Genomic DNA, 27,671 nt, shown 5'->3' on the forward strand with positions numbered 1-27,671 from the left:
ACAGATTACCACCTTCCCCTACAGAGAGTAGAGAAAGAGCAGAAAATGCTCCATATGGTGAAGCAAGCCTGGCTGTCAGTTTTGGCTTAATATTGTCCTCCTGTGAGTTGTAGTTTATTTTTTCTTACAGTATCTACAGCATGTCAAGAATGTTGGAAAAGATGATTCTGAACTTTGAAAGTTATTTTTACAGCCCTGATAAGCTAAGGAAAAAAGTATGCTGGTCTTTTCTGGCATTGCCTGGCCTGACTTGTTAGAGGAATATATTTTTAAACTGTAATTGGTTTTAGCAGTGTTTACTGCTGCACCATTTTAATGTATTTTTAATAGCTGTATTCTGGTGTTTAATATGGAAATAAAGTGGTCTAAATGTGCGTCTGGGTTATTTTTGTTTCGCATGTTCATTGCTATAATTAACATACATTAAGTTGAAGATATTTCCTAATTAATATATATATATTTGTTATATTTCTTCTACCCCCACAGGTTCATGCTTTAAATATCCTTCGAGCACTGTTTAGGGATACACGTTTAGGTGAAAACATCATGCCTTATGTTGCAGATGGAATGCAAGCAGCAATTTTAGGTTTTATGTCACCTGTCTGGGCAGTAAGTTAATTCTTAACTTTGTTTCTCTAATGTAACATGAAATAGAGCAGTTCTATTCAGTGAAGCTTTGGTCATGTTTGTAAATGGCAGTACCTTGATTTCTGGATTGTTAAATGTTGAATTTTAAGGTATAATACAGAATAATGTAGACCTGCAAAAAAGTCAGTCTTGGTCGTGTGTTTTGGTTTTGTTTCATTTTTCTGTCCTGTGAAATGCTGACATGGACAAAAAACAGGGACAAGGGTTATCTTATAGATAAAAATAGATCTGGCGGTTAAAATTTGAGGTAGTGCACCTAGCTGTTATAGTAAGGAGTGCATTTACATTCATTCTCTCTGTTAATTTGCTTTTCAATAAAAGAAAGTATTCTGTGTCGCATATTGAGGTTGAGCATTTCATGATCTACCATGGATAATGGTGAATGCTCTGGACCACTACAAATCTGGATGTGTCCATTAAAGACGGACATCTCCAAATAATCTGAATTTCTCGTTAGTGCCCTCTTGATTAAGAGGAAAGATGCTCTGAATTAGTTCTGTTTGCTCACCTCTTGCACAGTAGGCTTGCTCTGTCCTTCACTCCGGTGTTGTTCTTTTCGACTGTGCAGTAGTGGCTGCATTTAAAAAAATATTGGTACATTTCAACGGTATTATTAAAACATAGTTTGTGTTCTTTTTCCTTTAGGTAAGAAATTCATCTACACTTCTTTTTAGTGCTCTGATTACAAGAATTTTTGGGGTTAAAAGAGGGAAAGATGAAAATTCCAAAAAAAATAGGTAAGCTTTGCTTGTTACCAATTATAAGTTTGCAAAACATGACCTTAGCCAACAACAATTTGAAAATGTTGCTTGCTTTATGGATATATTTGAATCATGATGTTACAAAAACATCTAGCTTTGCTTAAACTTTGCTGCCAAGAAATAAGCAATAGGGCCAAAAATATCTGCTGTCAAGCTCTGAGAGTTAATTTGTACTTGTGCAGTTTCACAGAAGGGGAATGTTGCTGAGAGGTTTTTGTACCAGCACCCCATCTGAATGCCCAGTGTCCCTTATGGTCACAAACTGGCCCTAGTGTTCCTGCCAGCAAAGAGAAGGGGCTAAAGAAGAAGAGGGGCAATGGACACATGTGTTGCATGTTCTCTTACCTCTAGAGCAGGCCTGGAGTTAATTTCACCCCTATGAATTTGAGATTTTCCCCCCCACCCTCCCTTTAGTTTCCGTACTCTTAATACACCCTGTCCCTCATTCATGTCTCTTCCTTGTGAGGCTTCTTCTCTTCCAAGGGATTTTCCCCTTGAACTCTATAGCCCTGCTCCAAATCCTCTACTATTTCACTTTCTTATGTAAAACCAGTTCTCCCCGACTCTTAAAACTCCCAGTCCTGAGCATTCCTGTTTCTCTGCACTCTCCAGTTAGTGCACAAGCACCTCTGTGTTTTCTTTGGCCTTCAGCCCCTTCCTTTAGCTGCTGCAGCAAATGAAGCGTGCCCGTGCCCTGGGCTCTGTAGCTGAGGTTCTGCACTTGAAGGGATGTAAAAATAGCTCAGGATGCAGAATAAACTCATTAAAAAACACTCTTGGGTGCATCTGTGGGGCCATAGAGTGGTCATGCTATGGATATTATGGTAACCATTTCAAATCACGGACAAAGTATGCAATTTCTGAAATAAGACAGTTGTTAGAATTTACCTTCAAAAATTCCACTTTTTCTTTTTATTCATTATACAGTGATTCCTTAGTGTTGATCTATGTAGCTGATGTAATTTTCATGCACATTATGAGAAACTAAATGTCCTGGGTTGATACTTGTCTTTCATCTTTTAGGTGATAGATAGGTGCCATTTTAGCTGTTTGAAATACTTCATTTATTTTAGGTGTCACTTGAAAAATTAGTTACTATGCATGTATGAATGTGAGGAAGAAATACAGATGGGAGCTTGGAGGGAGATTTCCCTTAGAAAATAACTCTTGTGCCCCAAACCAATTTGAAATGTCATCTCCCCTACTGCATGAAAAGATCCCTGCTTTGTCATAAACCCAAATCATGTCTCACTAGAACCTGGAATTCACTCCCATAACCCCTGAAATCCAAGCAGAGCAATAAAGCTGATTCTTGCCTTCTCACTTTGTTTCTGTAACAGCACCTAAAGTTTGGGTTTGTGTGCTGTGTTTTGTGTGCGTATTTAGTTTGCGTTGTGTTTTGTTTTGTTTGTTTGTTTTTTTAATTTTTAAAAATTTAATATTGAGCAGTTATTGAAAGAGATATGTGCCTCAGCTTTTTTTATGCTTGTATCCTATGGAAGAACTACACACAAACCCCTGCAATGAAAAGGCAAACTGACTTCTCAAATATGTGCAGTGTGATGAGTAACGTTATCTGAGGTTTGTGTTTGTGGAGTTGCATAAAGTAATGCATTTGAGCATCTGTTGGGGATGGGAGATACCAGAATGAAGGAACGTAAACTTCTACATAGTTAAATTGAATTAATTAAAAACAGTGTTAATTTTTATGTAACTGGCACTGTTGACTTGCTTCTCTGAAGCTTTTTGTTTAGAGTAATTTCTTTGTAGTCATTTTGGCCAAAAGATGTTAAAGCTGAACTGTCTTCTTTTTCTTCCTCTATTTGTTTAGTAATTTTGCATTAGATGTTGTATGTAGTCACTTCTACTGTTTCCCATCTGTACTTGTCAATACCATGAAACAGGAGTAGGAAAACACTTCTTAAGACAGGTCAGTGAGAGACAGAAGGTATGAAAACAGGGGCAGTGACTGACATCAAGTCTGACTTCTGTCTCTGCAGGAGATACTGGATTAGGATGGGTGTCAAACTAATTTTCACCGGGGGCCGCATGAACCTCGCGGTTGCCTTCAAAGGACCGGATATAATTTTAGGAATGTGTAAATGTAACTACTTGTACGTTTATACAGCCCTAAAATTACATTTGGCCCTTTGAAGGTAACTGTGAGGCTGATGTGGCTGCCGGTGAAAATTAGTTTGATACCTCTGATCTAGAGGTTGTTGGGCTATTTTGTTTGCAAAGGCCCTTTCTCTGAACCTCGCCCTGGGGTTTAAGGTAGGTTGTGTTTGGGAAGAGGTGTGTGTTTTGGGGGTTTGGCACCACGAGGTGTCACCGTTGCTGCGCAGCTCAGTACCAAGTACCTGGGGTGCAGCTGTGCTTGGACACTTCTCTTCCAGAGCTCTAAACTTGGTTTGTTTAGTGTTTTGCCAGAACAGAATGCACATATTAAAACCAAGTCATTTTTCCCCACTTTTAAATCTGTCAGTTTACTTTAAAACCACTAGCATTTTAGCAGCTTGAGTCTATAGGACCTTGTGTGAAAGTCACCTGAGTTTGAGCTGCATGTTCTGTTGTCTGCAGTGTGTTCTGTTAAGGGCCAGTCTGCCTGTGGACAGAGACACAGACCAACTCCCTGATGCTGCCATTAGGATTTTGCATAGGTTTCTGGTTGGCCTGATTTTAGACTAGGGGTTTATATCTGTTTCTCCAGCTCCAGTGTGGAGATACCTTACTGCTGGGCTATTCTAGGCATCTGTCTAAAAAGGGATGGACTTTCTGGTTGTTTTCTCAATAAGAGATCCTGTGAAACTGATACAGTTGGACTGGGGGAGAGTTTGTGTAGTTGTCCCGAAGAAAGTGTTGTTGGAACGGTACTAGCAACTTAACTCCACTGCTGTGTTACTTTAATATGCTTTGTGTTACATTTCCTTTTTCTTCTTTTTCTCTTATCTCCATCCTCAATGTGGAAATTATAGCCTATCACATCTTTTGCTGTTCTAAGTCAGCTGATGTTACATTTCATTCCCTATTCATGTTAATTTTGTACATTATAATTGCCATGCAGCTGGGGTGTTGATTTAGTGACAGCACAGTGGTTGTCTGTTATTTGATGGTCTTGATGAGTTGTGAAGCACTGGATTGAATGACTGAATTAACTACAATCTGTGTATGATCAGTAACCTGTTTGTGGTGGTGGTTGTGGTGTTTTGTTCCCCCCCCTGCAAGGGATATGTGAAAGAATCACAGAATGTTAGGGATTGGAAGGGACCTCAAAAGATCATCCAGTCCAATCCCCCTGCCAGAGCAGGAACACCCAGATGAGGTTACACAGGAAGGTGTCCAGGCAGGTTTTGAATGTCTCCAGAGAAGGAGACTCCACAACCCCCCTGGGCAGCCTGTTCCAGTGCTCTGGCACCCTCACCGTGAAGAAGTTTCTTCTCAAATTTAAGTGGAACCTCTTGTGTTCCAGTTTGAACCCACTGCCCCTTGTCCTACCGTTGGTTGTCACCGAGAAGAGCCTGGCTCCATCCTCTTGACACTCACCCTTTACATATTTATAAACATTAATGATGTCACCCCTCAGTCTCCTCTTCTCCAAGCTAAAGAGCCCCAGCTCCCTCAGCCTTTCCTCATAAGGGCTCCCTTAATCATATTTGTTGCCCTGTGCTGGACTCTCTCTATCAGTTCCCTGTGCTTCTTGAACTGAGGGGCCCAGAACTGGATACAATATTCCAGGTGTGGTCTCACCAGGGCAGAGTAGAGGGGAAGGAGAACCTCTCTGGACCTACTAACCACCCCTGTTCTAATACACCCCGGGACATCATTGGCCTTCCTGGCCACAAGGGCACAGTGCTGGCTTGTGGTCATGGGTTTGGGTTTTTGTTTTGATTTCTCTGCTGCCCCATCCCAACCTTCTTGTGCCATTTTGGGTGTTTGCAGTAGAACAGCTGCATGAAAGGGCCCACTGACTCTGTGACAAATCAAGTGAGGGGATGCCTAATTCTGCTTAGAGACATTTTAAGTTATATCTGCGGTGGCCATCCCTGCTGGAGGGCAGAGGCAAGAAGGTGTGTTGAGCTGGGCTTTGGAATCATTGAGAGGGCATCAGGAAGGTCAGCCAGAGCTGTCTGCTTCAGTCTGAGGAGAAGGCAACACTGAAAACTTGGTCTGCAGTCTGAGGAGACACAGGTTGAAGAAATTATGAACTACATATTGTGGCTTCTGCTTCTTGGTCGTGCTGGTTCCGTTGTTGGTGGGGCTGTTCTGGGGTTATCTGCACCGTGTGTGCATCAGCAGCTGTGTTGGCACAACTGTGGAGTGGAAAACTGGGGCAAGGAAGGAAAGGGTTTTCTTGAGCAGAATGCTGGGATCATGCCAGACTTCACTCTTAAGGGTTCACTGGAAACTTGAAGGGACTACTCTACATCATGCTCTACAGGAGATGCAATCATATCCTGTTTTCATTAAATATTGATGTGTCTTTTTAATTTCAGCATGGACATGAAAATAATGAATTGGAAAATTAATACTTGAAAAATAACAACTTAGTGCAGCTCTTGCAAGTAGAGGCAATAGAAGACTATTTATAGCAGTCCATGTGACTATACAGGTTGAACTTTCCCTTTGTAGTGAAAAGAAAGTTCGAAACAAATTTTGTCTGGGCTCTCTTTCTGAGAGAGACGGTATGAAAACAACTAATGCTGCTCTAAGAGTGTGTGTATTTGGCTAAATGATACTTTAAATTCCAGATAACTGACATTTTAAAAATGGTCCTGTTAACGCTTACCTGTAGGGGGACTTTATTTTATTTTTATTTTTTTTTTTGTATATTTGATTTGGGAATATAATTTCCTTAAATATTATGATAATTTCTAATCTACAAGGCTTGGAATGAAATTCTCGCCACATAAATACAAAGTACAGGTGTGCTTTCCACTGGCTGCCCTGGAAGCACCGCTCTGAGGTTCATGGTGAAGACCCGAGTATGGCGCTTGGTGTAATGCACATTGATTGAAGTTGGGCTTTGAATGGCAGTGGGTTCTGTAGGCTGATGAGTTCTGCCTCTCATGCTTTGGTTAAATAACCATTTCATTTTCTTGAGCAGTCAACCTACATACAGTGTAGGTTTGCTGATTCTGCACACTTTTAAAAAAGCTGGAGTGTAATGTATGCTTAATAATTCTGTGTTTTTCTTGGATTTTTTTTTTCTGTTGGCGTTGCTATGGATTGCAAATCTTCTAAAGTAAATGTTTGCTCTAGTTGAGCATGAGTATTCATCACATGAAATATTATGATGTCTTGAGATGAAGAGATTTTAAAAAGAAAATGAAATATAAATTGTGATAGGTAATGCATATGTGTACATGAAAATCAAAGTAAGTTACATATAAAGATAACTGAAATTAATTTTGAAATGTAATTAAATTTCTCATCGTCGAGGAATTCTGCCTAAATGAGTTACAGTAGTACTAGTGACACTTACACCTAAATTCTTAGACGCACACACATCTATATATGCATTTGTATGCTGCCTGGTGGAAAAGGACATGGGGGTCTTGATTGACAGCGCTCTGCATATGTGCCAGCAGTGTGTCCAGGTGGCCAAGAAGGCCAACAGCATCCTGGCTCGTATCAGAAACGGTATGGCCATCAGGACTAGAGAAGTGATTTTGCCATGATACTCAGTACTGGTGAGGCCCCAGCTTGAATCCTGTGTTCAGTTTTGTGCCTCTCACTACAGGAGAGACACTGAGGTGCTGGAGAGAGTTCAGAGGGTGACGAGACTGGTGAGGGGTTCTGGAGCACAAGTCGGATGAGGAGCAGCTGAGGAAACTGGGGCTGTTCAGCCTGGAGAAAAGGAGGCTGAGGAGAGACCTTATCACTCTCTGCAACTACCTGAAAAGAGGTTGTAGCATGGAGGGTGTTGGTCTCTTCTCCCGAGTATTAAGTGATACAAGGAGAGGAAAGGGCCTCAAGTTGCACCAAGGCAGGCTTAGATTGGATATTAGGAAAAAATTCTTCATGGAAAGAGTTGTCAGGGAATGGAACAGGCTGCCCAGTAAAGTGGTGGAGTCACCAAACATGGAGGGATTTCAAGATGTGTAGATGTGGTGCTTAGGGACATGGTTTAGTGATGGACTTGACAGTGTTAGGTTAATGGTTGGACCTGATGATCTTAAAAGTCTTTTCCAACCTAAACAATTCTGTGATGCTATGTATAAAACTGGAGTCCAGACCAGTGATCTGCAGTCCAGTGCTGCGCCCACACACACATCAGAGACCTTTTTGATCTGTAGTCTGGGGCTGATTAAAGCTGCCATTGCTTGGTCACTAGACAAGGGATGAGCATGATCAGAAATTGCCTTTGAGGTAACTTCCCATTTGACTTAGGACAAACTTTAGTCTTTAAAATAATAAAGGATCATCCTGCCTTATCTGAAACTGGAGTTTTTTGAGTTGGAATATAAATGTTGCAAAGTCCTCAGAAAGATTAAACAATAGCCTCAGGTAGTGGCTGAGGTTAAAAGAAAGGATGGTGGGGGGGATTCCCTTAGCATATCACCTTGGTGGAGGAGGTTCCAGGAAGGAAAAGCTTCAACTCTTTGATTAAAAAGCATTTTTTTAAGCAAGGCTGAAATGGTACAGTGGAACCTGGTTATTTTTACATGACGTAACTGGTGTATATATTTATGTTTGCGGGGGGGGGGAGAGTGGTTCCTATTTTTTAGACTCTAATGAAGGGAAAACACATGCAGAAAAATACTTAGCTGTGAACACATGTTTTCTGTGGAGTTATGCTGTTAGGAAATTGAGTATGAATACTGCCATATTCTCAGTGCTGTTTTAGATATATCTGAAAAGAAAAGAATAACTTTAATTGCCATGTACTAAGTATTTCTTGAAGTCTTTATTTTCATTGATAGCAATCAGTAAATGTTAATGACTGCCAATAACTTCAAGCAGTTGGAAAGGAGAAACTTATCTTTTGACTTATAGTAAGATGAACACTATGTATGTCTGAACAGGTTTTGAAGATGCATACTTGGCTGTGAGGTGGTCAACATGCATGACTGCCCTCTGCTTTTGTTTCTATTGCAAGTTGAGTGTTCAGCACTTCTCAGTAAGTGGCTGCTTGTACGTTTGAAGGTCACTGAGTAAAGCCAAGTTAACTTTTAAAAATGCTTAAGTTGCCTTTCTTTCCTCCTGAATTGACCTGTACTTTTTCTTTAAGGTTCTGTATGAATACTGAGGGGCTTAAAACCATAAATAATTTCATTTTACACTGTGAAGAGTTAGAGGAAGATACTGCAAATCGGCTGTTCCAATGCAAACCTCAGTTTTCATAATATTATCCCTCAATTAAATGATTCCGGTATTATCTTCCTCTTCACTAAGCTTCTCTAGGGTTTCAGCTTAAAGTACCTAAAGTACATCATTCTTATTAAACGTTCCACATCTGGCAAACTAACACTTCCAATATTTCTAACTTAACAGGTGAAAAATCTGTCTTACATCAATGATGTTTTGTCAGTCTTAACAGCAACTTCATTAGATGTTTTCAGTGCATCATACTGGGCTCTGATAGGACTTCTGAGCTGGGTCTTTGTTGCCCACAGAGAAGTGGCCAGTAGTATTTTGGGATAAGCTGGAAGAAACTTTGGTGACACTAACATGGTCAAGCTGTAATGGCACATCAGTGTTGTAAAATCGGATAGCCCTGAGGAGTGTGTCCCTAGAGGTGATACCCAGGTTGACTCCAGCCCATGAACGCTCAGTGTGGACTTGGAGACACCCCACTGGCAGAAGTCCTGGTGGTAGGTGAGGTCCAGCTACACATGAGGATGCTGAGGGCAGCGATGGGTCCGCAGGTGGGACGGCAGCATGCGGAGCCTCTTTTTCCGGCTCCCACAGGACAGAGCGTGTATGATCTGGTTCACAAAACTGGCCTCTGAGCTCTGAGCCTCTTGGACAGCGTACTGCGGAGGGGAGGGCTGGGATTGGTTTATCCTGGATCGTGTTACTGATTCCCTAATGGGTTTTGTCTGGCAACCTCATGCTGTTGCAGCTCTTCAGTTGAAACACTGGGTCAGTGACAGTGAGGTTTCACAAGATGACTGAACCATTTAAATGCCCCGTGTCTTTTTCCTGTAGCTCCTTCTGTGCCACGTTTTGCAGCCTGTTCCCTCTGTGCCCCCTTAGTTGTCCCAGTGAATGCTTGCAAAGTAGTTATTCAGGACTTGGTACAGTACATGGTCTTGTGAGGGGGTTGTTTTTGTTAGAAAGAAATCCCTCCCCCTTCTGTATGCCAAAAATAGGCCACTTTTATTTTGCTCAACTTCTTTGTTTTTAATGTTCTGGCTCTTTTTTTTTCTTTTAATTGACTTTGACAGATTTAGAAGACTTAATCTCAGGACTGTCTCAAGAAAACATGCAAAAGTTCAGGCTGACTCAGATAACCGTTACAGTTTTTACTGATTAATAGTTCAATAACAATATGCTTATTTAAACATGATTTTGAATAGGAGTCCTATTTCTAAGTACCTTTATAATAGGAATAATGATTATAAGGTGCTGTTAACTCATGAATCGCAGGTAAAATTTATGAAAGTTTTGTGCAGAAACACACAAATTGAAAACAAGCTTCTAAAGAAATCTGTTTCCCTCTGCGCTGTTACTTGAATTCTGTTTGTTTTACAAGTCTAATCTAAAACTATCTAAAATCCCTTGCAGCAGAAAATAGAGACTGTTCTCCTTGAGGCTGAGGATGCTCTGTGTCTATATGGTTTCTCCTGATTTTTAGGAACGCAGTGTGTTTATCTGTCTGAAATACCTAAAATCCACAGAACTATTTTTACTTCAAGGTTTTATTTTGTATATACAGAGTAAGAAAAACATTAACCCACATAAATCCAGGTCAAACCTCTAGGACCTAAACACACACTTAATGCACTGGTGTGCAAGTGTGTATCTGTGTTCTCCTGAACAGGGAGGATCTTCATAACACTCTGTCTTAAGTCAGAGCCAGAAAATAGGAAGATGAACATGGTAAAGTGACCTGAATGAAAGTTTGCCCAAAGTCAAACATCCTAAAAATAGATGTGCTGGCCTGAGGTAACTTCAGTCCATTCACTTGTTTTAAATAAATTAGGGGCATAATGTTAATGCTTCTTTCTACCAAGTGAGTAAAGTGCATTCAGTAAAACAAAAATTACTCTAAACCTAACTACATGAGTAGATGATTTTGTTCCTGCTGTAGCGATGAAAGTTTTCATCAGTATGAGCTGATACAATTACTCAGTTTTGTTCCATGCATGATGGACAGACACATCACGTGTTCATTAACTTCACCATAGTAAGTAAGAAGCAGTTACACTTAGAAAATAGTCCCAGACAGAGAGAAAGTGTGTGGGTTCTTTGGAGGTAGAATTCACAGTGCTAAATTTATGGCAGGGTTTTGAAGATAATAGTTATATAGGAAGTGGTTGAAGAAAGTTCTTGGAGATTTTCTGGAGATATATGCATATCTCTTGATTTTGTTTCTCTGTGTGTATACACATGTATGTACATACACTTGTGCAAACTCATGCATGTACAAAGTTCAGCTTTCTAAAAAAAGGTTTTAAAAGTATATATTTTACATATAATACATAATTATTTTATTTTAAACTATGTTTTCTATATAGTTTTTATATATGGATATATGTAGACATGTTTATGAATGTATTTCAGATTTACAGTGTTGATTAACATGTTGATATAGGTACCAGGTTGCATCTGTGACGAGGGGGTTTAAGCGATGTTCCGCTATTTTTATTCTGAGCTCATTGTAGACTTCTCTTGCTAGGATAGCAACAAAAGTGCTCTTGGAAAAGGACCTTACAGATTATTTTAGTAAACTGTGTGTTGTGTAATTATTCCTCTCAGTCACACTTTTCCCGAAATATTTGTACTACACAGGTGCTCTTTCCATACTTGATTACACAAAGGGTATAATAAATAGGGAAACAAGAGGTATAAAGAAACTTGTACTTAAGAGATCAAAGTAAACCAGACCGTGCAGTCCTTTGGAAATCTTGGCTAGCTCTCTTGTAAATAAAAGTGCTTCTAAAGCAGAAGGTATTTAACTACTGTATTTATACAGGCCTTGATTGACAGTTCAGTTATTAACCTCATAAAAACACAGCAACGTAAACTAATAAGAATGTTTATTCTAGCACTTCTATCTGAAGGAAAATGAAAGCTAAGATATAGTGGCATATTCTTAGTTCCTTTTAAGTATTTATTTTAGGGCTGTGCAGCATAAAAGAATGTTTTTTCAAGTCAGTGAACTTGAACTATTTTGCTTACTGTTCTGGGATTTAAGTATTTTCTAATTCCTAACAAAACAAATGTTAGATTTATTGAAGGTGTCGAGTCACCACATCTTTATCAAAGGTGCAAACCTCACATCTTTATAATGATTCTTCTTTCGCCTTCATATTGGTTTTTCATTTCGCATGGGGTAGAAATGAAATCTGAATTGTTTTTGTAACTAACGCAATGTGGTTATAGAAAAGTTGGCCCTTCTCGTCACTGAAGAGGTGTCCTGTGACATATTAGGCCTAGAAAAACAAGTATGCAACAGTATTTTATATCCTTGCCCTTCGGCTTATTAGCTGATATATTGCACCAGATTTTCACAGTTGTTTTTTCCAGGCTTCATTGTGGCTTTTCAAGCCTCCTTAAAAAAATTACATGGTCATTTTGTCTTCTGTGGGAGCACTAAAATCCTCTTATGCATGTGAAATATTTGAAAGCAGCTTGTCATGACTCCTGAGACAGGATGTGTTTTCAGGAATTTAACTCTTAGAAAAGTTCTTTAAAACAAAATTGTTGGAAATGAACGCTTAAAATTTATATGTAATCTTTTTTTTCTAAAGGAACTTGTCTGTTGTTATTGTTCTCGTCTTTTAGTAAGAATGCTGGTGATGGTTGTGATCCAGAGGGGCTGCTAATCAAGAGCTTTCATAAATATGTACCATTCTGGAATTTAAACAAAATTTTTATTTCACATCAAGCTACTACTTTAAATACTAGTTGACATTGTGACAAAAAGAATACTTTGTGCTGAAGTGAAGACCAAGTGACTAACTTAGCAGGAGCTGTTGTTTACTGTAATTGCAGTAGCTAGTGATGGCCAACAAGTCCAGGAAGACATGAAAAACACTGCTCTGTTCAGAGGACAAGGTTAGAACCATGGAGCTGGAGTGGGAAGTAGCTATGTGGAATAGTACAAACTTTACAGGGTTCTCTTGGTCCTGTTTCCCTGATTCCTGTTCCAAGTATGACTGTGGGAAGTGCTAGATCAGATCAGCAGTGGCTTTGGATGAGTTAAAAACCTCCAAGGATGGAGATTTCACAATCACTCTGAGTAACATGTTCCAAAGCTTCGTTCCCATGGTAAGTGCAGATTTTTTTTCCTGTTACCCAACTTAAAACTCCCAAGCTATGATTTATGACCATTGGTCCTCTCTATACCATCTGCAACTATTGCAAGAGGTTTAGCTCTCTAATCTTTGATTCCTTCAGGTGGTTGTTGGCTGCTCTCGCGTCTTCCCTGGAACTCATCTTTGTCAAAACAGAACAAACCTGGCTCCTTCAGCAGCTTCTCATAGGGCATGTATTCTAGTCCCTGTCCATCTGAGCAGCTGTTTGCTGGACCCTCTCCTGTTTCTTCTCATCTCTTCTAAACCTGGCACCCCAAAACCGGATGGAGGATTCCACGTACAGCCTCACTGTGCCAAATAGAGGAGGGTAATATAATAATTTCCCTTGATGTGTTGCTGCGTTCATCCTAATGAACGTGGTCCAGTCTGTGGTTTGCCCTGTTTGCCGTGGGGACGTGCTGTTGGCTCGTGCTGAGCTTGGCATCCACTGTAACCCCCAGGTTCTTTCCTGTGGGACTGTGACTGAGCCAGTTGGGTTTCAGCCTCAGCTGATGCTCAGGGTTATACAGACCAGGTGCAAAATTTTGTATTTCTCTGTGCTGAACTGCATGAGGTTTCTGTTGGCCCAAGCCTCAAGCTTCTCAAGGTCTATCTAGACTAAACTTCTACTATTTGTTGTTTCATCCACTCCCTCTAATTCAGTGTTGTCTGCAGATCTGCAGAGGGTGCCTTCTATTTCCTCAACCATGGTGCTGATAAAAATGTTGAAGGATGTAAGTCCCCCAAGAATTGACCTGTGGAATATTCCACTGGTTACCAGCCAACAACCAAACACTGAACCATTGATACCCTTTGGGCCTGGTGGTCCAGCCCAAATGCTTTGTTTATCCAAGCTGTACTCTTTCAACTTCCAAATGAGAAAGCTGAGTGAAGCTCAACTCGTTTAACAAGTACAACATTTTCTGGTCCATTTTACAGTTTTCTGCCTTAATACAAATGTATCTTAACTGTTTTCTCCAAGAAATAAGAAAAAACAGATTCTATGAATGATTTTGAAATGATTAGAATTATTTTATCAATTGTCATGAATCTGAGTTTCATTTATTTGAATGTTCACCAGACTGCTGGACTCTGTGCATTTATTGGCAACTTTCTTTAGGTTAGTTTCTCTGTCAGTTACTTCTTTGTGGACCTGAAACTCTGAAACCTGGCAAGTTTGGAGCCTTTCAGTAGTGCGTACACCCTTACAAAAACTGTAGTTATAGTGCTTGCCATGGAATTAATCGATTAGCACCTTGGGCTGACCATAATGGGATAATCTTAGAATAAATTTAAAATTCTGCTCCTCTTTTTCTCAAGTCAAGTGAAATCCGCAATTCTTTTGGAAGCTTGTTTTTTGTTTTTTTGGGTGTGAACCACATGTTCATTTTTCCAGAAACATGCTGCAGAGTTCAATGTTGTTTTAAAAGGAGTGAAACACCAGTTTTTAAGGGTGATTGGTATCTGCCTTAGACCTTCTGGAAGGAAGTTCTAGAAATTTTTTCATACTCATCCAGTGTGCATTTTGGAATCTGCTTGCACACAGTCTTAGTCCAATCGATGACATCGGGTAAGATTTTGAAGTTACTTGTTGCTAATCTTGGTATACTTCTTAACAACAGTTCAGCACCAGTTGAACTGCGTGTGTTTTAACTTTAGGAAAGGGTTGGAACTTCCAACAGAATCACAGAGGCACACAGTAGTAAGTGTCCTGCCAGTACATTGACTCATTTCTTTTCATAAACAAGCTTGTTGTACTATTCCTTTTGTAAACCAATCAAATAATATCTTAAAAACAATTTGATTTTTCACATTTCTGCAGGAAGACTCTCTGAATATACCACCTTCCCAAGTAAAACTTCTGAAGGATCTTACTGCTTTGATCATTAGAAAATTAACTTGCAGTGTGTATTTATTCATAGCTGTTTAATACTCATTTGTTCTTATGCCAGCATTGTCCTCTATTTTAAATAATTATTTTCCCTCCCAGTGCTTTCCTTGAGGTATTTGTGGATGCCAGTCATATATCCCATCTGTGCTAAATTTGCCAGTCAAAACACACTGAGGTTTTAAAATCTCCTCTCAGCAAATTTGCTCTATATTCCTTTGGTCATGTGAGCAGCTTTTTTCAAGTGTCTCTCTTAGCCGAATGCTAGCTGTGATTTATTCCAGTTTGTGTCCTACCTGATTGTTGGAGAGTGGCGTTACTTCTTCCTTGTCCGTACACGCTGTCTCAGGGTTCATGTGTTACAGGATCACATTTGCCTTTTGTCCTCTTGGTGAGGGATTCAAGGTACCGACTAATATGCTTGGATCCTTTTGCTATTTCCAGCTGGTGAGCTTCTAAGTTGTAACACAGTTTTTAATTAGTCCTTGTATATGCAGTCTTTTTATCTGCTGATAATTTTATGTCCCTCTCTACAGAAAATGTTTCATAACTCTTATTTCATTGATGGATTTTCATTTGCATACTCCTAACTCTTTTACTATGGTCTTCAATTAAAGTAATTGTATTGGTCTCAAGAATAGGTTAGGTCCACGAAGAATCAACTTGAAACATGTCCTTTTTGGGTCGTCTTTTTTTTTTAAGTCCCATTCCTTCTCTAACTTAAAATGGTTTATCTGACAACGTACCCTAATTGCAGTGTGTCAGATATTTTACTGCCACTCACAGAGATTACATTAGAGTTTAATCTGTTAAACCAAAGCTGTAGTTTCACTGTGGACTTTCTGTAGATGTTTCCTCAGCCTACATTGTGGGATGTCTTCTTTGTGCCGCTTTCTGTGCCTCACAGAAAGCCTATAGTTTTTAGCTTTGAAGGTACCATATGAGAACTGGATCTCTGTTCCAAGCTGGAGCTGCCCTGCTTTTTCCTTTGAACCAAATTTGATTTAAAAATGTGCAGATTTCAAACATTTCATTTGTTGAGATAACATTTGGCAGACTTCTGTGACTACAACTGTTTGATTTCCTCTGTCTAGTAATATAGTTACCATTCTTAGATAAGGTATGGGCTAGGTTGGCACGATCTACTTTCTAACGTTTTTGCACATTGCACTTCATTCCACTTTATCTTATTCTCTTATCTGTAGCTGTTCTCTTTTTCAAGTTTATTTTTTCGCTTAATCTCTGTATATTTTTGAAGCCAGCATAGCAATCTGCAGTTTTCTGAATCATTGTCCTTACCAGCACTTTTGAATAATTTAAAATGTTACATATTTAATTCCTTTGTTGTATGTTATACTGTCTTGCTATGTTCTTAATATCCAAGATAATAAATTATCCTTTGAGTTGAATGGCGTAAGTTCTTTAAGTTTTGCTTTCCCTTCAGTTAGGGTAACTTCTGTTTTCTATAACCATTACCATTAGTTGTCCTGTCATGAAATGCAGCTGATTGTCATATTCTTTAGTAGTATTAAGGAGCAAAAAATTCTTTAAAGTGTATCTGAATTAGCTTTGTCTTTACCACAACCTCAGTATAAAACGTCGTCAATTTTTTCATAGAATCATAGAGTAGTTTGGGTTGGAAAGGACCTTCAGAGATCAACTAGTCCAACTCCAAGGGACATCTTCAGCTAGATCACGTTGTTCAGAGCCTTGTCCAGCCTCGCCTTGAATATTCCCAGGGATGGGGCATCTACCACCTCTCTGGGCAACCTGGGCCAGTGTTTGACCACCCTCATTGTAAAACATTTCTTCCTTGTGTCTGGCCTGAATCTCCCCTTCAGTTTAAAACCATCACCCCTTGTCCTGTCACAACAGGCCCTGCTAAAAAGTCTGTCCCCATCTTTCTTGTAGGCCCTTTTTAGTACTCAAAGGCACAATGTCTCCCCAGAGCCTTCCCTTTTCCAGGCTGAACAACCCCAACTCTGTCTGTCTTCCTAGCAGAGCTGTTCCAGCCCTCTGACCATCTTGGTGGCCTCCTCTGGCTCCTCTCCAACAGGTTCATGTCTTTCCTGTGCTGAGGGTCCCAGAGCTGGACACAGGACTCCAGGTGCAGAGCAAAGGGACAGAATCACCTCCCTTGACCTGCTGGCCATGCTCCTTTTGATGCAGCCCAAGATACAATTGGCCTTCTGGGCTGCCAGCACACATTGCCAGCTCATGTCCAACCTTTCATCCACCAGTACCCCCAAGTCCTTCTCGGCAGGGCTGCTCTCAATCCCTTCATCCCCCAGCCTGTACGGATACTGGGGGTTGCCCTGACCCAGGTGCAGGACCTTGCACTTGGCCTTGTTGAACCTCATGAGGTTTGCATGAGCCCACTTCTCGAGCTTGTCCAGGTCCCTCTGGATGGCATCCCATCCCTCAGGTGTGTCAGCTGCACAACCCAGCTTGGTGTCATCTGCAAACTTGCTGAGGGTGCACTCAGTTCCTATGTCTGTGTCATTGATGAAGATATTAAACAGTATTGGTCCCAGTATGGACTCCTGAGGGACATGACTTGTTACTGATGTCCATCCAGACATTGCGCCGTTGACCGCTACTCTCTGGATGTGACCATCCAGCCAGTTCCTCATTCACTGAACAGTCCACCCATCAAATCCTTATCTCTCCCATTTAGGGAGAAGGGTGTTGTGAGGGACCATGTGAAAGGCTTACAGAAGGTCAGATAGACAATATTCATAGTCCTTCTAACCACTGATGCGGGTTAGTCCATTGTAGAAGGCCACTAGGTTGGTCAGGCAGGACTTGGCTGCGGTGAAGCTGTGCTGGCTGTCACCTCTCTGTCCTCCATGTGCCTTAGCAGGATTTCTAGGAGGATCTGTTCCATGGTCTTTCCAGGCACAGAGGTGAGGCTGACAGGATCCTCCTTTCTACCCATTTTAAAAATGGGTGCAATGTTTCCTTTTTTCAGTCACTGGGGACTTCTCCTGACTGCCATGACTTCCCAAATATCATGGAGAGTAGCTCGACAACTTTCTTTTTTGTATAGCTGAAGAAAATGTTTTCCATTTATTTTAAGATTATGCTTCTGAAGTGTATCTTTGTTAACAGGGAAATAAACTTCACATATTTTATGCAGGATCTAGCCACTTAACAAGTGGTAAGGGTCAGAGATAGAAAATGAATGTCAGGATGGGTAATTAAAAACTAGACTAGTTAAGCTGTGCTGTATTTTTCATAATTTAACAAAGGCAAAAGAAACAAATATGTAAAATGTGGATTATCTTAATAAATCAGTTTTTCCTGATTTTACAAATTTAGTCCTGGTTTTTAAATGATTTCAGTATCAGTTGTCCTTGCAGTGCAAGGAGTAAATTTGATTCTGTTTCTATATTATTGCTCTTTAATATGAAGGATCCTTTGATGCATTATGGTTAATGATTCCAATGTAAGGATTGGTGTAGTGAGAGTAGATTTTACATGAGACAATTAAAAGAGGAATGACGTGGTTTTGTGAAAACTACATTCTTGGTCTTGGTCTCTCTAAATGTGCCTGTCTATATATATAATTTTTTTTTTTTTTTCACATTCCAGTTCTACTTTTCCTTTTTACAAATATTCTTTGTATTTTTTTTCCCTTTTACATATCTGGCCACTCATTTGTACCTGATATGTTAGAAAAATTGATGTTCAAAAAGAGCACCAAATACCCTTGCTGCCCTCAGAAGATTAATTGTCTCTAGTCTCACCTATGCTAAACTCAAATATGCACATAGTCGCTGCAAATGTTCTTTAACATGTCAGTTACTAAAAGCAGCATACAAGGTTATAAAGCCTTCAGTTCTTCTGAAAAATAAATGAAAGAACAGGTAATCTTTGACACATGTCACAGTAAAGTGATACATTTGCCCTAGAGTCACAGCAGAATTTTAATCTTCTAGAGTATTCTTTTAAGTGTACAGCACAGCTTTAAAATGAACATTGCAACATCCACAATTTAATTCTTAAATGCATTTTTAAAAATTCCATTAAATAATTTACACACTCATTATGCATAAAGATGGAATATTTATTTAGAGAGACACTGGTTATATAAACATAGATACCAACCTTTGAATTATGCAGCATGAAGTTGCTACTCAGACAAATGTAGTATTTAATAACTGGAGATGTCACAGTTCTCAGCGGCATTTGTGAATTTGGTTCTAGAAATTTGATACCCAATGTCTTCACAAGCAAAGCAGATGAAATGGAAAGTTGTAAGAACATGATCTTTCTTACTGTAAGCCACCCCATGTTCTAATCTGAAAAGTGATAAAGCCAAAGAACCAGTGATACATGAATGGAAGAACTACTAAAATCAAGAGTATAAAGGGCTTCTGGTTGAGGTTATTTCAGAGAAAAGTAAAACTGCTTTTATGCATTTGTCCTAAAGAAGAATTTATCAACACTGTAAACTATATTCTTGTTCATGCTTAAAATAGCCTTTTCCTTAAAGTTTTATAGATTTACAGTCTAACTTCAATTGTGTCATTTGTTGTAACTTTTAATACTACAACTAGTTGTTGCTTTTTTTTTTCTTGTTTTGTTTATGTGTGATTCATTGTTGTCTTCCAAACACTCACTGCTAGGAATGAGATTCTGTCCTTTGCAGTATCATATCCCTTGAGAGTAACTTCTCTATATTCTGTGGAATCTTTTTCTTGCTGTCATCACAGCCTTCTTTCCTTCGTAAATAAATTCTAGAGAAGGCAAAGGTGGGAAAGAGTTTGTTTGACTCAAGGGCATGCAGAGAACAGTTTGGAATGGTGGGTGTAGTTTGATTCTGTATGCTACAGGAGATACATCTGTATGACTGTGTTTTGTTAATGAAACATCTCTTCAGATGGGAATCCTGAGTTAAAAAGGGAAAGAAACTCACGTATGTTTCGCTTTCCACATGAACATTTATTGTCAGTCTTTTCTTCTGAAAAGTGCTAAATGTGACTGCTGTCTCTGGGCATCAAAATGGAACCTTTTGTGAATGGGTTGTACTCTAATGCAGTCATCTGGCTTTTCTGCAGAATTGCTTGCATATGACAGAGCATTAGCATTGTTAAGCTGCAGTGTATGTGAGGCGTAAATATTGTTTTATTTAGGTACCACAGTATTCTGCATGTATACAATTTTACAAACTATTTTTGGAAGTGTATTTAAGAGGATACAATCTGCTTCCATCTCTCAACCTTTAGACGTTAAGCATCGTTTCAACCATATGCCTAAATGACAATTTACACTGGGGAGAAGCATTTTATTGTAAGCATCAGCAGCACACTGGTAACTTTTCTGTTTCATTACGATACTTCCTATTTCAGTAAATAATCTTCCACTACTCCATTGTTTAGATTTCAGTGATCCCATTTGAAATTAAGGATTGTGTAATTGTGCTACTTTGGGTTACTAACAGGAAAAAAGAAAATGCTTTTGCAGAGCCTGTGATTGAACATACTGTCAAAGGCAAGCTCTGAAGCAATATAAAAATAATTTCAGCTGGACTTGGGGAAAAATATTAGTGTCTTAAGGCTCTTCCCAATTACTTCTCTTATAAACATGTCTTAGGGTGAATAGTTGTAAAATCCTGTGTTCTGCAAAATGTTTGTTTTAAGGGTTTAATTATGGTCTTACATTGCCAAAAATCCATGTTTGAACTGTGTCAGTGACTAATGGAAAGATAGTTATCTATATTTTTAATTTAAATCTATCATTCCTTGTTAGAGATATTTTAGAAAACAAGGAAAACCCCCGTGAAAACTCCTGGGAGTGATTTTTTTTTTTTTTAATTGTTTCAGTCAACATTTAATTGATATATTTCTTTATAGGTATGTCAAGGACTTATCCTGTTTTAAATCTATAGGCAGGTTATTAACTATGAAGTCTAACTCATAATTAGGTGTGTATGCACGTGCATGAGTCTGTTTACATCACTAAAAAGTCTTAGTATTAATTTTTTAAAAGCAGTACATTTTTTGATGAAATTAATAGAAGATACGTGGTGTAGTGCCATGAACTGTTTTGAAAAGCAGAACCACTGCATTTTTTTTGTTGTTCCCATATCAGATAGTGCGCACAAATACTTGAGTGCCTAATAATGTGTAGTGTTTCTAGGAGCAACAAGCACGGTCAGTAATCAAAAATCAAAGAACTAACACTTCCATGTTTGACTCTGTGTAGCTATTTTGCTTTCTACTGATACTTCAGTTGCGCATCTCCCTGCCTTGACATCCCCAGGTAGTGGGTTCACATTTAAGTCGGTGCTCTGTACTTTTGAGAACACAGAATCACAGAGTGTTAGGGATTGGAAGTGATCTCAAAAGATCATCTAGTCCAATCCCCTTGCATTTTATAGCGCTTCTGCTAATGTGTCGTCTTTCTTGTTTCCTCTCTGAACTGGAGGCCCTATGAAATTGTCCCTCCTCAGCTTGTTTGCTCAGACAGTTGTGTCTTTCTTTTTTTTCTGAAAGTGCCTTTGGGCATCTTTTCTGCAGATCCTGCTGAGTAATGGTTTTGATTAGATTGCCTTCTCCCCTCACGTAACCCTGTGGAGCAGTAAACTGAGTGGGAGGTTATGCAAGTTACCCACTTCAGTAGCTATCGTTTTCTTTCCCTGTCAAAAAGATTCATGAAACCACACTAATTATAAAGGATTTTAAGGCTTTGTAAGAATATTCAGTCACGTTATTTAATATTGATTCAAAATTGGTTACTGAATTTTTAATACATAAAAAACAGGCTGGTTCAACTATACTTCTGTGAGGTGTTACTTGCCCATAGTCCTCTCTCTTATGCCTTTAACCAGTGGCCACATGTTCCATAGGAAACTTAACCCAGCTTTTGCTTCATGCATTCAGTGGCGCAAGAGGTGGAGGTATCACAGCATTTTTTTTCTTTGCTTTTTAATATATTTTTAATGGAGTTTTTAGTGTTTTACATATGCAAACTTGGTAAGATGGGCTGTTTGACTTGATATATTTTCTTATGTATCAAGATCTTATGTTTTGTGCTGTTTGACTTTTACATCTTCAACCTGCTACACAACGTATGTGTCAAAAAATAAGTTGTTCTGAAGGAGCTGTTAGATGAGCTACGAAAGCCAGGAGTTTTGGAATCTGAGTATGGGATGTTAGGAGCATTTGGTGTCAGGCAGATGTTTTGACATTGTGTGATAAGAAATTACTTGTGTGTTTTCTGCTTAAATAGCCAGTGATGATCAGTATTGGTGTTTTATGCCATCCTCATTAGGGCTTCAGTTTATATTCATTCAGGGTTCCAGTGCTTCCGTCTGAAGTTCTGAACTGAAATCTTCTTTGCAGTTCCAGCAGCTACTGCAGAATCTTTGGTCATGCATTTAGTTAGAGCAATTCACTGTGCTGTTCTGAGGTGCCTGCGGAAAGCCTCCTCTGTCTCTGAACATTTGTTTCCACCTAGTGATCTGGTTTCCCTGTGTTTATTCTGTGGCCTGTGGCTCAGACATGTTATGGTAGCTGAGTCCTGGAAGAAGCTCTGCTGATGTTTGCCATGTGCTGATTTACTCTTGACTGATTTTATTTTATTTTATTTTGTGTACATATTTTTACACAAATTAGATCTCGCTGTCTCATCATGTTATTTTTCTAGACCTACATCTGTCTGCTGGTTTGGAAGCTTTGCATTGGTGTCACACTAACATGGACTTTTTAATCTTGGTTGATCATGTGGCAAGTAAACTATGCAGTTAACTTTCTTTTTTTAGATGGTTGGCCCTCTCTTTATTTTTAAAGGAAATCTGTTTGATCTGTGTAGCATATATGTCTAATTAGAATCTCCCCACTCTAACATTTGAGTGGTTCTTGCTTAGACAATGCTAAATGGTTTCCTATAAACCCTGAAGCCATCCTTTATCTAGTTGGAAGATTATAAAACAAATACGGAAGATTTTTATTTGGTGTTTGGTTTTTTTTCTCGGATTGGTTTGCTGCTTGTGGCTTGAACTACGCTGCCTTACAAAGTCTGGCTAATGATGAATCTGATAGGTATTGGTGCTTTGCTCTGGTTTGAATGTGGTTGCTACATCTGTACAAGCAAAACTGGCCTGGAAGTGCCACGTGCTGGAAGCAGCAGTGTGTAAAGAAGGCTAATGCAAAGTCAGATGCATCTGCTGCTGCCCATTACAAACCTTCTGTGAGTTACTGTCGAGATGCTTTTCGGTGTCAGTAAAATATAAGCATCTGTTAGTACATGTATATGAAATGTATTTTATTAGCAATTTAGTTCCTGAGCCATACTAGAGCAAGTGTAATCTTCTCTTGTTCAACCAGAATGTTGTTAAAATGGTGCCAGAATTTAAGCTGCGATATCTTCTCTTTTTAGTGTGATTAAGGGGCTAAGATTTGTATTACCCAAAAAGGCATGAGCAGTTTAGCTGACAAAGTGTTAGTCTGCACACATACAGACAGAGTTACTTAACTTGTGTAAACTATGCTGTATCATCGTTTTTAATGAAAACATTTTGCCTTGTTTGAAAGGAGTTCATCATGTGTTCATGGTTCTTCTGGCTCTCTGAGTTCACTGTAGCATCAGAAACCTAATAAGTAAACTGGTATTTTGAGTGTGACTAATTACACAGAATGCTAATTGTAATTGTTCTTCATTTCCTTCTGCAGAATGACAGGAAGAGAGTTTTTTTCTCGGTTTCCAAGTCTTTATCCTTTCCTTCTCAAACAGTTGGAGGTTGTAACCAATACTTTGAACAGGTAAGACAATGTCTTGAAAAGCTTTGAAACGTAAAGTGCAATGAAAAGGTTAAACTGAGTTGTGTTGCATACACATTAACGTTGCTCTTTTCATCAGTGCTTCTTGAAAGGGTGTAGTTTTTCCAGTGTCTTCTGCTAAGGTTCTTTTCCTGTAACTTTTGCACATTGCAGTCGGTCTCTGGAGTATGAACTCCCGTCGAGCAATTCATAGTTGCTGTGTTTCTTGGATCAGATGTTAAAGAATGTATATTTTTCAGGAGAAGACAGAAACTGGGTGTTTGACTATGTCTAGTGTTTAAGGATGAGACTTCCTGACGTGTTAAAGTGATACAGAGTCATAGGCCTCATGTGCCTCTAAATGAATACGTTCCAGCCTGTGACACTGACTCTGGGAAGGTCCTTGAGCTCTTTCTCAGGACTCCACAAATGGTGGCTGAGCACTCCAGTTTGATCAATGCAGGAGAGATATTGTTTGATGCTGTTGCCCCTAGGTTCATGAACTTTTAAAGTAAACCAGTGCTGGCTTTGTTTTTTCTTAAAATGCTGCGGTATAAACTGTGGAAGTTCAGCAGCTGATTTATGGGCGAGGTTCAGCTTTTTGTTTAATGGGCCTGAGTATCCAACTTTGGAGCAGGAGCTTTACCAGTTGTTGCATGTTTTGCAGTCTCTGCTCTAAGAAAAGTGCGTGTATATATTCTATGCAGTTGTCTGCTTTACCTGATGCTTTGAAAGGTGGCAGCGTCACCACTGAAAGATTTTGGGGAGTATTTAAACTGAAAAAGAAATTTGCTGCCTGAAATGTTGGCCTTGAATGCTTTTTTTTGGGTGCAGATTAACACTTTATCTTATTATTAATCATTATATAAATCCAGAAGTGTAGCTTTTTTGACTTGGATTTCTGATTGTTTTTACAGTATGAGTAGTAGCCACTTGGTGTCATTGACAAGAATAATTCTTTAATAAAGCCTTCTGTTTATTAAATACACATTCCCTTTCAAACTGAAAAAAATACTTTTTTTTTAAGTATCTTTTTGTAACTCAGCTTTCTCAGTTCCTAAAGAGACATTATCTGTGCTGGTTTTTAATATTATTTGAAAGCCAAGGCAGCTCGCTGTCATTAGGAAAAAAGGAGGCTTGGGATGAAGTGGGCAGGTGAAGGCAGCACAGCCTGAAGTGCCCTCATAGAGGGGGTCCCAGTGGTGCCATAGGAGAACTGGATGCTGTTTGATCCCAGCAGGGTTTGCACTTTCTTGCAATGGTCAGCCTGGCATACCTCCTTGAACCAGAAATACAGAAGGATGTTATGTGTGGAAGAGTCTCAAGACTAGCATGCTGGAGGATGCTTTTTTCACCATATGCTTTGTATTGCTGTTTTATTTAGTGAAGCTGAAGAGTTGAAAATCCATCCTAGCTTGTTCCTTTTGCTTTTAATCCTGGGGAGGCTGTATCCATCTCCAATGGATGGCACTTACTCAGCGCTCAGCATGGCACCGTTTGTCCCATTGATTATAAGGTAAGGTTATTTTGTGGTGGTTTTCATGTGGTAGGACTTATTTCTTGAATCTTTAGGGTTTTTTCTTTTACTAAAATGCCTTTTTAAGCTTCCCTTCAGCTTTAGTTCTTAACAGAGAACCTGATATTCATTGGTTGGACTTATTAATGCTTGTGGGGAATTATAAGGAATTCAGCTCTTGCAAGTCATTTCACGACTTGTTTGTAAATCTTTATCTGCAAATGCTGTTCAGTGTGATTGCTGCCACAAAGAAGTGAGGTGAAAGCTGATGAGCTTGACTGACTTTAGCAAGATTTGCTCTACAAACTTCTGATGGGTTTTTCAGTCCCGCAGAATGTTTGTAACACATAAATGTAATGACTAGTATATAGATTTGTAGATGTGTGTGTATGTTTCTCTCCATATTCATCCATATATATAAATACATGCATATATAGCTAGGTGAAGATACGGATATATCCTGTATCTAATATATATCTAAGGTGACTTTTCAAGTTTTATATGGTGTAACTTTCGTTTATATGGTGTAACTTTTGTATACATGGTGGTTACATCAAGATATTCAGCAGATATTTTTGCTATTCTATATGCCACTGGTATGGGATGGGGGACCTCATAAGGGAACAGGGCTGTGGTGGGTGAGGAGAAAGGTGCATGATCAGTTTTAGAGGAAGTCTTGCTATCTGTGTGAAAGTTTCGGAGCAGTAGAGTGAGAAAATTCTGCACTTAATCTTGCTCCTTTAGTAGTGGAACAAGGCAGAGTTGTTGTTATCCTCAGGTCTTCCAGTTTTTATAGAAAATAGTAATCGCTTTGCTTATTCTCCACAGCAGATGTGATGTATCTCTTGCTTCTTACAAGGTTTTGGAATTTTCAAGAATAAATTATGCCCTACCATTTTTTCTTAAAGGAAAAAAACCTATAGTAAGAGTTGTTAAATGCACTGTACTTAACAATCAAAAATGTTTGGTTTTCTGCTGTATTTGAATGTTAAGTGCTCTTTGGGGAAATGTTTAAAACGGTATTTGTTTGGTACATAATTGATTAGCTCTTTTATGCCTTTGCTAATACACCAGAGAGTGCTTATTTATTTATTGTTATTATATTTTAGTGTAATGTTTTGGCATAGTTTCTGTTATTGATAATAGATTAACTAAGTTTTTGGTTACAGCTTTTGAGTTTTGTCTTTATGTTATGACCACTACTTTTGGCAAGGTACATAAACCAGCAGAATAACTCTTCACACTTAATTACCTTATTCTCTTGAAGTTATTTAAATCCATTCAGAAGATGTGGGGAGAAAAACACAATAAAAACCTTAAATGAAGAACCTGAAACTTCTAAGAGAGCTGTACTATTGGGCCTGCCTTCCTTTAAGTGTGTTCCTAAAGAGGAGAGGAGTGGCAGATAAAGATGATGTTTTCTGTGTTTCTTTTCTATTGATTCTGGCAGTAAGTGCTTTGGATACAGGTGTAAGCCTAGAATAAAATTCTCAAATATTCTGTACAGAAAATTGTATGTGGCTGTATAGACATCCATTTTCTGATGGGTTACTTAGCAAAGCATTGGTGGTTTTTTTTGATTGCCAGGAGATTCTGCAGGGGCAGATGTATGTCTTTATGGTATAGGTCAGCGTGCTGTTTACTGGCCCTATTTCTTTGTACTGTTCTTATGCCCGTGTTCTTGATTATCATGATTGTTTTCAGTTCACTCTGACTGCGTTAGCTGGAATACATCAGGGTGATTTACCTAGGTAAGATAAATATGTTGCTATTTCCCCTTCTGTTTCCCTTCTATTTTTCCATTCTACAGGAGCAGATGAACTAAAATAGAATTCTTTCCTGTTCGTTGGGTTGTTCTTTAGAAGGTGGTAATGAAGATTGTTGTGTAGTAACTACTTAGGATCAAAGAGAAGGCCTCGTGCCAAAGGCCTTGTGCATCAAGACATTAAATTGTATATATTAACTGTTCCTTTCAGTTGCTCAATGTGGTATTGTATTACTTAACTTCTGTGTATACATAAAATTAATGGTAGCCCAATGAAATTATAACCTTTATTTGCTATATATTTTACTCGGAGGTTTTTTACACTTCTGTTGCTGTACTGCAGTCAAGGAAAGATAACCACTTGTGCAGTGGGGAGAGAGGGGGTGAATATCACCCGTAACTCATCTGCAGGCTCTTTCCAGGGCTCAACCCACAATGAAGCGACATTCATTTGTTGCTGTGAGAGGATGAACAGTGTACTTGCTGCGTTTGCAAGCAAATGAGCAGTTCTCTGAACAAAACTGGGTTTAGCAGGAAGAATTCAAATAGGGCTTTTGAAGCATTTAACTTAAGCCTGAGTGGAATTTTCCGTTTAGTGGGAGTAGAGCTGTGGTTGCTCTGACCGTGCTGAGATGAATTGCACAATATGAGTACGATTAAATGCTACAAGGACAAATCTCAGCCTCTGTGTGTATGCTTGTTACTCCCTGTTGAACTAAAGCATTTGATTGCCTATCTGCAGTTCTATTAAAAGTTATTTTTTCCCCTATCCCCTTGCAGATGTTTTATTTGGAAGGGAACACTTTGATTCACAGCTTATTACCTCACTTTTTTGTGTTGCTGTTTAACAGATAGATAGGTCT

At 39.0% G+C, this 27,671-nt stretch overlaps 1 protein-coding gene across 22 annotated transcripts in view; it reads left to right on the forward strand.

The window, feature by feature from the left end:
• The window catches only part of THADA (THADA armadillo repeat containing), a 167,798-nt gene that overhangs the window by 36,261 nt on the left and 103,866 nt on the right, over positions 1-27,671 (forward strand). For 20 of the 22 annotated variants that reach the window (XR_010471580.1, XR_010471583.1, XR_010471582.1 and 17 more), the window contains 4 exons: positions 487-609; positions 1,294-1,385; positions 23,441-23,530; positions 24,912-25,043. Coding sequence is in view for 19 of the 22 variants with exons in the window: in XM_065058283.1 (XP_064914355.1) it covers positions 487-609; positions 1,294-1,385; positions 23,441-23,530; positions 24,912-25,043 (437 nt within the window). In the remaining 3 variants the exon portion in view is untranslated. Of the gene's footprint in view, positions 1-486; positions 610-1,293; positions 1,386-8,434; positions 8,457-12,977; positions 13,203-23,440; positions 23,531-24,911; positions 25,044-27,671 lie in introns of those variants that run through there. The other 2 variants (XM_065058295.1, XM_065058296.1) reach the window with 2 other exon arrangements.

The sequence above is a fragment of the Columba livia genome, chromosome 3, assembly GCF_036013475.1.
Source record: "Columba livia isolate bColLiv1 breed racing homer chromosome 3, bColLiv1.pat.W.v2, whole genome shotgun sequence".
Classification (NCBI taxonomy): Eukaryota; Metazoa; Chordata; class Aves; order Columbiformes; family Columbidae; genus Columba; species Columba livia.